The sequence below is a fragment of the Macrobrachium rosenbergii genome, chromosome 14 (genome assembly GCF_040412425.1).
Source record: "Macrobrachium rosenbergii isolate ZJJX-2024 chromosome 14, ASM4041242v1, whole genome shotgun sequence".
NCBI classification, from domain to species: Eukaryota; Metazoa; Arthropoda; class Malacostraca; order Decapoda; family Palaemonidae; genus Macrobrachium; species Macrobrachium rosenbergii.
The window spans coordinates 50,220,323-50,231,034 of NC_089754.1; the positions used below are offsets into that span (position 1 = coordinate 50,220,323).

Below are 10,712 nucleotides of genomic sequence, written 5' to 3' on the forward strand. Positions count from 1 at the left end.
CTGTAGTCTCCATCCGCAGAGATGTCTCACAACTGTTTCCTACATCTGAAATGTCCCGCCTTCTTTCTTTTGCAATCTAACTATCTGTCGTCCCAAAAACGCCAAGTCTTCATGTGACAGAGTTTATCTTGTAAAGATTTTTCACCATTTGAGATTCTTTCTCCAATCTTTGTAGTCTAGCTGCAGACTCTAGCCTCATTTTTGGTGTAATTCTTTACTGCTCACTTTTTGGCTTCTGATTTGGTTTTGCCAAAGATGGAGTTTTAGGAGGACTTTTTGTGTCCTTCCTGGTGCCAGCTGAAGGCCGTTCCAATGCCCTTAGTTGATTGAATCCTTCCTCGATGCTGTCTATTCGTCGGTAGAGGTCTTTGCAATCGATCTGAGGCCTCCTTAAGCATCGAGTTCTATCCAAATCAGTTTTATTTTCTGATAGAGGCTTTTCTTTGGCACCATTTTGAGCACATTCTTCTTTCCTTTGATCACTTCCTTTTCCTTGCATAGTAGACCGATTTCCTTCATTGTTTCATTTCTCTTTTCTTCTTGAAGAATTCTAAGTTCTGCCTCTAAGGATCTGATCTTCTGATCCTTTGCTGAGCTCTCTTCTTGGAGACTTTCAAGTTGCACTATTGTCTCCATCTTCTCAAATTCCATCGTTTCCAATTCCTCCTTCATCTCGGCGAGTTCAAATTCCAGTTGGACTTTTCTCTTCATCATTTCATTCAATTTTCCGTTTGCCTTTTCTACTACAACACTTTTACTTTCTTTAAGCAGACGGATGACCTCCTCTTGCTTCTGGGAGCACTCATTCTGCAGTTGTAGGATCTCTTTATCTCTCTGCAAGTTCTGTTCCTTGAGTTGATCTACTTCTTTCTTACTTTCTTCCAATTCTGTCCTGCATTCCTCGAGCTGTTGCAAATTATCTTCAGCCCGCTGTTTCTCAATGGTAAGAATTTCCAATTCGTGTTCTAAACTGCTGATCCTTAAGTTTTTATCTTCATTTTCCAACTGCAGACTTTCAAATTGTTTGCTTTTCCTTTTGTTTCTCTCTCGAAGCCTCTGCAAGTCCTCATTCATCTTTTTCAGTTGGACTTTTGTTGCGTTTCTGTCATTTTCCATTATCTGCAAATCGTGATTTAATGTCTCCCTCTCCATTTCTAGAACTACGACTGTGCTTTCCAAAATAATTAGGGTCGAATCTTTTTCCTCCTTCTCCTTCATTAGCGTTTCTGTCTCTTTCTCCTTCTCCGCTATTTCTTTTCTAAGACTTTCCATTTCAGCAGGCATCAAATTGATTTTCGTCTCCTTTTCTGCATTCAGTCGTTCCAAGTCTCTTATATTTCGTTCCATCTTGTCTCCTTCTGCAGCCAGGAAATTTAGTTTATTCTTCAATTCTTCTATCATCGCAGCCTTCTCCGAATTCTCTTTCTCAAGTCGTAAAAAGCGTTCGTTTTCCATTAGCTGTTCCTCGGTCTGTTGACGAATCTCTTCTTCATTCATTTCCTGTTCACTGTCTAGGGCCTCGTCTTCTTCTTCATATATTTCCTCTTCGCTGTCTGAGGTTACGTCTTCCTCGTATGTCATGTCTTCTTCAGTGTTAGAATTCGTGTCCTCGACATCGCCGTCCCCGGTATTCCAGAAGTGAATGTCGTCCAAAGCCATAAATTCCTTAAAGAATTCTACAATGGCACGGCCAAAACTATAAAGCATAAACAATTCGATGAAAAGCAACATCAAAGACACATGAAACATGTTCAGGCGGGGAAATGCAGTCCGTTGGTAGAGCAGTGTGATAGCACAAACATAATGATACTCAACAACATGATTGTCTCGTACAGATTAACTCTTTCTGACTTATCCTTAGTTATTAAATCGGTCACAGGATCAGTGTCTGGATCCTGGAGCCAATTTTGTCCTCGCTGAAGCTGCTCCTGTCTTCGGGAATTCTTGTGGATTCCCGGGAGATTCAGGGACGTCTAGATTATGGTCATTTTAGAGTCATTCTTCCTCGCAAACTCCTTTGCGGGTCCCGGGGATTCTCCGGAGACGCTAGAACCAAAATGTGAAACGAAGTTCGCGAGAGATCGACTTGATATTTCTGCCATTCGTTTTTCTTTGCTTTTTTAAGTTTATTCTTTTAATACATATGTTGAAGTCTTTCATTTTTCTTCAAAGATTTAGTATTTTCAGTCTTCTTGATTTCAAGTAGGAGTTTGTACAGTGTTTGAGTTGCTAACTTGATAAGGGCTCTAAAGCCAAATTACTTTTTAGAGCTAAAATGTAGAAGAAATTAAACCACCAACTGTTTCATCATTAAGGCGGAAAAGATGAATTTGATATATATATATATATATATATATATATATATATATATATATATATATATATATATATATATATATATATATATATATATAATGTTTGTGTGTATATATATACACATATATTTGTTTTATATACACACATATATGTGTGTATGCGTAGGTGTGTGTACACTAACTGACCGTCTAGCTGTGCATCTGTATGTGTATATATGTATATGTATATATATACATATATATATATATATATATATATATATATATATATATATATATATATATATATATATATATACTGTATATATAACTAACAGGACCTCATTCAAACTGGATGGTATCTAATCCTTGATAATGAGGAGTGTTTACCAAGAAAGCTTGTAGCTTTTTTGAATAAATACTCCAACAGCTACCATCCAGTTTGAATGAGGTCGTGTTGGTAATTCTACTAATGCACTGAACAATTGTGTATGTGATAAAGTTAATATATAAGCGAATTCCATAGGAAAATGACAGGCAGAAGTTCAGTACGAAGCGCTTTCACGTTTATTAAAGCATCGTCTGGACACAAATGAGACACACGTGAAAAGAAGGTTACTAAGTAAACAAAAAAAAAAACAAGAACACCAGATGTCAATTGTCAAAGAATAATAAACAACTACAAGAGTAAAGAAAGTTAGGTCTGTGACTACTTAATCCTGGATTATCCTTGATTATCTTTGTTTATTACCTTCTGACAATTGACCATCTGGTATTCTTGCTCTTTTTGGTTACTTTGTGACCTTTTCATCTGTTTCTCATTTGTGCCCAGACGATGTGTTAATGAACGTGAAAGCACTTGGTACTGAACTTCTGCCTGTCATTTTCCTGTGGGATTCGCTTATACACTGATTTTTAAGTGTATATATATATATATATATATATATATATATATATATATATATATATATATATATATATATATATATATATATATATATATATGTATGTATGTACATATGTACATATATATATATATATATATATATATATATATATATATATATATATATATATATATATATATGTTTCTATATTTATGGGCCTTTAGCGATCGGAAAAGATCTCACCCCTGGGGCATCCTTGCCAGTGGAGCGTCGCTGAATGGGGTTTATTTTTGCCAGGGTGGACCCTTCCCATTCTCAGCTCCATCAGCTAGCCAAGAGAGATGAAATCCTCAGTCATATGACCCTACATCCTGAGACGCCTGCTACTCGCCGAAGAACCTCCAGACTCCTGACGGTGCACCTTCGATGTCTTAGTGCCCCTGCCACACTGGGATCAAATATTTTGCATATATAAAAGGCATGAAACTTACGGGTTTTTACGCCGCGCCAGTGGTTGCCACTGTAGTATATGCAAGAACTTGATCCAATATGCATTGCATAACCCACATTTTGCATATATAAAAGGCATGAAACTTACGGGTTTTTACGCCACGCCAGTGGTTGCCACTAGATTATATGCAAGAATGGAGGCCAATGTGCATTGGATAACCCATATTTTGCATATATAAAAGGCATTGAACTTACGGGTTTTTACTCCACGCCAGAGGTTGCCACTAGAGTATATGCAAGAATGGGATCCAATGTGCAATGCATAACCCAATTCACATATGAAGTAGGCATGAAACTTACGGGTTCTTACGCCGCGCCAGTGGTTGCCTACCAAGCATATGTGATTCGGCATTGATACCCCGTTTCCCGAGGGGATGAAACTTACGGGTTTTTACGCCGCGCCAGTGGTTGCCACTGTAGTATATGCAAGAACTTGATCCAATATGCATTGCATAACCCACATTTTGCATATATAAAAGGCATGAAACTTACGGGTTTTACGCCACGCCAGTGGTTGCCACTAGATTATATGCAAGAATGGAGGCCAATGTGCATTGGATAACCCATATTTTGCATATATAAAGGCATTGAACTTACGGGTTTTACTCCACGCCAGAGGTTGCCACTAGAGTATATGCAAGAATGGGATCCAATGTGCAATGCATAACCCAATTCACATATGAAGTAGGCATGAAACTTACGGGTTCTTACGCCGCGCCAGTGGTTGCCTACCAAGCATATGTGATTCGGCATTGATGCCCCATTCCCGAGGGCATCATGTGGCAGGAGAGCGGGTGCACAACAGTCCAGTCTTGGAGAGGAGGTCCGCTACTGTTCAGTCTTAGAGAGGAGGTGCTCATCAATCCAGTCTTCGAGAGGTGCTCATCAGTCCAATCTTCGAGACGAGGTGCATAACAATCCAGTCTTCGACAGGGGGTGCACAACAATCCAGTCTTCGACTTGGGGTGCACAACAATCCATTCTTCGACATGGGATGCACAACAATCCAGGCTTTGGGCAGTTGCCACCATTCCTACCTGCCGCTGTAGTCTCCATCCGCAGAGATGTTTCACAACTGTTTCCTACATCTGAAATGTCCCGCCTTCTTTCTTTTGCTATCTAACTATCCGTCGTCCTAAAAACGCCAAGTCTTCATGTGACAGAGTTTATCTTGTAAAGATTTTTCACCATTTGAGATTCTTTCTCCAATCTTTGTAGTCTAGCTGCAGACTCTAGCCTCATTTTTTGGTGTAATTCTTTACTGCTCACTTTTGGCTTCTGATTTGGTTTTGCCAAAGATGGAGTTTTAGGGAGGACTTTTTTTGTGTCCTTCCTGGTGCCAGCTGAAGGCCGTTCCAATGCCCTTAGTTGATTGAATCCTTCCTCGATGCTGTCTATTCGTCGGTAGAGGTCTTTGCAATCGATCTGAGGCCTCCTTAAGCATCGAGTTCTATCCAAATCAGTTTTATTTTCTGATAGAGGCTTTTCTTTAGGCACCATTTTGAGCACATTCTTCTTTCCTTTGATCGCTTCCTTTTCCTTGCATAGTAGACCGATTTCCTTCATTGTTTCATTTCTCTTTTCTTCTTGAAGAATTCTAAGTTCTGCCTCTAAGGATCTGATCTTCTGATCCTTTGCTGAGCTCTCTTCTTGGAGACTTTCAAGTTGCACTATTGTCTCCATCTTCTCAAATTCCATCGTTTCCAATTCCTCCTTCATCTCGGCGAGTTCAAATTCCAGTTGGACTTTTCTCTTCATCATTTCATTCAATTTTCCGTTTGCCTTTTCTACTACAACACTTTTACTTTCTTTAAGCAGACGGATGACCTCCTCTTGCTTCTGGGAGCACTCATTCTGCAGTTGTAGGATCTCTTTATCTCTCTGCAAGTTCTGTTCCTTGAGTTGATCTACTTCTTTCTTACTTTCTTCCAATTCTGTCCTGCATTCCTCGAGCTGTTGCAAATTATCTTCAGCCCGCTGTTTCTCAATGGTAAGAATTTCCAATTCGTGTTCTAAACTGCTGATCCTTAAGTTTTTATCTTCATTTTCCAACTGCAGACTTTCAAATTGTTTGCTTTTCCTTTTGTTCTCCTCTCGAAGCCTCTGCAAGTCCTCATTCATCTTTTTCAGTTGGACTTTTTTGCATTTCTGTCATTTTCCATTATCTGCAAATCGTGATTTAATGTCTCCCTCTCCATTTCTAGAACTACGACTGTGCTTTCCAAAATAATTAGGGTCGAATCTTTTTCCTCCTTCTCCTTGATTAGTGTTTCTGTCTCTTTCTCCTTCTCCGCTATTTCTTTTCTAAGACTTTCCATTTCAGCAGGCATCAAATTGATTTTCGTCTCCTTTTCTGCATTCAGTCGTTCCAAGTCTCTTATATTTCGTTCCATCTTGTCTCCTTCTGCAGCCAGGGAATTTAGTTTATTCTTCAATTCTTCTATTATCGCAGCCTTCTCCGAATTCTCTTTCTCAAGTCGTAAAAAGCGTTCGTTTTCCATTAGCTGTTCCTCGGTCTGTTGACGAATCTCTTCTTCATTCATTTCCTGTTCACTGTCTAGGGCCTCGTCTTCTTCTTCATATATTTCCTCTTCGCTGTCTGAGGTTACGTCTTCCTCGTATGTCATGTCTTCTTCAGTGTTAGAATTCGTGTCCTCGACATCGCCGTCCTCCGGTATTCCAGCAGAGTGAATGTCGTCCAAAGCCATAAATTCCTTAAAGAATTCTACAATGGCACGGCCAAAACTATAAAGCATAAACAATTCGATGAAAAGCAACATCAAGGACACATGAAACATGTTCAGGCGGGGGAAATGCAGTCCGTTGGTAGAGCAGTGTGATAGCACAAACATAATGATACTCAACAACATGATTGTCTCGTACAGATTAACTCTTTCTGACTTATCCTTAGTTATTAAATCGGTCACAGGATCAGTGCCTGGATCCTGGAGCCAATTTTGTCTTCGCTGAAGCCTCTCCTGTCTTCGGGAATTCTTGGGGATTCCCGGGAGATTCAGGGACGTCTAGAATATGGTCATTTTAGAGTCATTCTTCCTCGCAAACTCCTTTGCGGGTCCCGGGGATTCTCCGGAGACGCTGGAACCAAAATGTGAAACGAAGTTCGCGAGAGATCGACTTGATATTTCTGCCATTCGTTTTTCTTTGCTTTTTTAAGTTTATTCTTTTAAATACATATATCGAAGTCTTTCATTTTTTCTTAAAAGATTTAAATTTTTTAGTCTTCTGGATTTCAAGTGGGAGCTTGTAGTACAGTCTTTCAGGTGCTAACTTGATAAAGGCTCTGAAGCCAACTAACTTTTTTAGAGCTAAATTGTAGAAGAAATTAAACCACGTATTCCTGCCCCAATTTTTTCATCATTAAGGACGGAAAGATGAAATTGATATATGTATATATATATATATATATATATATATATATATATATATATATATATATATATATATATATATATATATATATATATATATATATATATCATATGTCAGTGTGTATATATATACATATATATATATATACACACACATATATGTGTGTGGATAAGTGTGTATATCAAGTGCACACCTGAGTAAATAGGACATTATGAACATGTTTTATGTTCACGTACCTTCCCATTAGGCTACGTACAAAACGACGAACCTTATTTCTTGAATTTCCAATCACGTTTTTCAGATTTTTTATATTTTTCTCTGTCGCAGAATCAGTCAGTGAAATGTGACACAAAATCAGGTATTTGCTCATTCTTCAAATGTTTCATTTTCGCATTAATGTCATATTATGATTAATATAGGAAAAGCAATAAAAAATATATTTTCTGAACTTATTAGAATTATATACTGATATCCTTTACTCTCTCTCTCTCTCTCTCTCTCTCTCTCTCTCTCTCTCTCTCTCTCTCTCTCTCTCTCTCTCTCATACTTTCTGTTTACCTGCCTGATGCAGTCTTTGCAAACATTGCCTTTTTATGCCATCAAACATTCAAACATTTAAATCTTTCATTACACCGTAATCATTGTTACATGAACTATGCAGCGCTGAAGTCAAACGTAATGTTTTAAAAATGAATTAGCTTTGTATGAACAAGAAAATAAAACCTTGAATTATCGATTGAACTTTGATGTAGAATCTCCATTAATAATATTGCTAATAAGGTTTATATAAGTTTCAAATCAGTTTTCGATTTTCCTTATCGTCCCCACTTCACGTTTTGCGGGCGCGCGAGAGCTCTTGGTAATCCACATGCAAGTGGATAACACACACACACACACACACACATGCAAGGGCATAAATTATTTTGTGATAACATTGGGTTGTTTCGGTTAGTGGTTGTAGGGGGTTGGATCCATAGGAAAATTAATTTTTATTTAGGTATTATTGTACCTCAAGATATTGAATTGGTTTTTTTAGTTTTCTGTAAAAGAAAACTATTGTGCCGGCTTTGTCTGTCCGTCCGCGCTTTATTCTGTCCGCACTTTTTCTGTCCGCCCTCTGATCATAAAAACTACTGAGGCTAGAGGGCTGCAAATTGCTACGTTGATCATCCACCCTCCAACCATCAAACATACCAAATTGCAGCCCTATAACCTCAATAGTTTTTATTTTATTTAAGGTTAAAGGTAGCCATAATCGTGCTTCTGGCGGCGATATAGGGTAGGCCACCACCGGGCCGTGGTTAAAGTTTCATGAGCTGCGGCTCATACAGCATTATACCGAGACCACCGAAAGATAGATCTATTTTCGGTGGCCTTGATTATACGCTGTAGCAGCTGTACAGAAAACTTGATTACGCCGAAGAAACTTCGGCGCAATTTTTATTTGTGTTATTTTAGCCTTAAGGAAATAGTTTGGCTTTTGTAAAAACAGTATTTATTTACTACCAGTCTTGTAAATTTAATATTGCCTTTGTACTAATTCCTGAGTACTTATTACCGTATGTAGTATTAAAAGCAGCGATAAAACTGTTATTAGTAGCAGTAGTGGTGGTGATGACGTTGATGAATTTAGCAGCAAAAGTAGTTAGAAAATACTCCAGTATTATTATAGGTTGCTATGATTACTACTTGAAAAGTATTCCAATCAATCATGGCTTTTAAGCTGAAGTTACCCCAAAAGAATGTCCATATTCAGGATAGCTTTTCCAGGAAAATATGCATAATATCAATTGAAAAGAGTGTAAGTATTCTATTTTGATTCATTCCTTATTCAATAAATGAGGTCAGCTTTGCTAGGAAAATATGCATTATATCAGTTAGAAAGAAGTAGATTTTTTGGACCTATTCCATATTCAATAAATGAGGTCAGCTTTTCCAGGAAAATATGCATAATATCAATTTAAAAAAAAGTGTAAGTATTCTGTTTTGATTCATTCCACATTCAATGAATGAGGTCAGCTTTGCTAGGAAAATATGCATTATATCAATAAGAAGTAGATTTTTTTGGACCTCTTCCATATTCAATAAATAAGGTCAGCTTTTCCAGGAAAATATGCATAACATCAATTTAAAAAAGTGTACGTGTTCTATTTTCATTCATTCTATATTCAATAAATGAGGCCAGCTTTGCTAGGAAAATATGCATAATATCAATTAAAAAGAAGGATAGTATTCTATTTTGATTTATTTTATATTCAGTAAATGAGATCAGTTTCCCAGGAAATTATGTATAATATCAGTTTAAAAAGAATTATAAGTAATCCATTTGACTTATTCCATATTCAGTAAATGAGGTCAGCTTTCCCAGGAAATTATGCATAATATCAATTCAAAAAGAAGTATAAGTAATCCATTTTGACTTATTCCATATTCAGTAAATGAGGTCACCTTTTCTAGGAAAATATGCATTATATCAATTAGAAAGAAGTAAATTCTATTTGGACCTATTCCATATTCAATAAATGAGGTCAGCTTCCCTAGGAAAATATGCCTAATATCTATTTAAAAAGAAGTACAAATATTCTATTTTGACTTATTATATTAAAGAAACCATGCCTTCTGAATTCTTATTATTTCTCCAGAACTTTTCCTATAGCAGATGGCATACCACAGGCTCAGAAATAATTACACCCCAGTTAAAGATATCTTCTGTTCCTGGATCCAATACTTTAACCATTCCCCTTCAGAAAACTTCTCCGTATTCCCTTTGTAAGAACCCTTTCTTCAAAAAACAAAATTATCCCTCTCTGAGAACTTATTACGAAAAAAAAAATATTAGAAATATGTTCACTCAGAAACTCACTGTGTTTTTACTGCAGGCAAATTCTCTTGCGCGATGAAACTTCGAAGCATTTTTTACTTGTTTTTTATCCATCTTGCTGAAATATGTTGATACAGTTTCATTAGTTCTCAGAGCGTGACCTCTTTAAATGGCTTTCCTTGATTAATAACATCTTCGATAAGAAATTACTTTTTACCATCTCGAATTTAACTGCAATTCATTTTTGTTTGATTACTATAAAATACAGAATTTTACAAACGTGAAGACAGCGTTCTGATTGAAATGCATAGAGGTCTGAAACTACAATTCCGGTTAGGTGAATAGTTCTCCATTTTCAAAGCAAATAAAATGGGCAAAATAATACCCAGGCTCGAGAAAAATAAATGAAGCAATAGAAGGAAGTAAGTTGGGACTTATCCACTGAAGTTATAAAATTCAAGAAAACTGAAGCAGGAGGATAATGCAAAGTTTGACAGCAGAAGGAGAGTGCCGTTTGTTTTTCAGTCTGTGTGGCTTCAAAGAATAGGTTTTTCAGTCCGTGTGGCTTCAGTGAATAGGTTTTTCAGTCTGTGTGGCTTCACTGAATAGGTTTTTCAGTCTGTGTGGCCTTTGTGAATAGGTTTTGCAGTCTGTTTGGCTTCAAAGAATAGGTTTTGCAGTCTGTGTGGCTTCAATGAATAGGTTTTGCAGTCTGTGTGTCTTCAAAGAATGTTTTTCAGTCTAGGGTTTCAAAGAATAGGTTTTGCAGTCTGTGTGGCATCAAAGAATAGGTCTTTCAGTCTGTATGGC

The 10,712-nt window shown here is 37.2% G+C and overlaps 1 protein-coding gene across 1 annotated transcript; it reads right to left on the bottom strand.

The window, feature by feature from the left end:
* Positions 1 to 390: 390 nt before the first annotated feature.
* On the bottom strand, positions 391 to 4,722 carry LOC136845548 (interaptin-like). The gene is made up of 2 exons (XM_067115729.1): positions 4,424 to 4,722; positions 391 to 1,696 (listed from the first exon to the last, which is right to left on the bottom strand). The coding sequence occupies exons 1-2, from the start codon at positions 4,720 to 4,722 to the stop codon at positions 391 to 393; spliced, it is 1,605 nt and encodes a 534-aa protein (XP_066971830.1).
* Between the last annotated feature and the right edge of the window lie 5,990 nt (positions 4,723 to 10,712).

What these genes read in the sequence shown, in the direction of transcription:
- LOC136845548 (XM_067115729.1), bottom strand. Translation starts at nt 4,722, where the DNA reads ATGGTGGCAACTGCCCAAAGCCTGGATTGTTGTGCATCCCATGTCGAA. An exon ending in TGCCGAATCACATATGCTTG is followed by an intron (nt 1,697 to 4,423) that starts GTAGGCAACCAC and finishes TATGCTTTATAG; the next exon opens with TTTTGGCCGTGCCATTGTAG.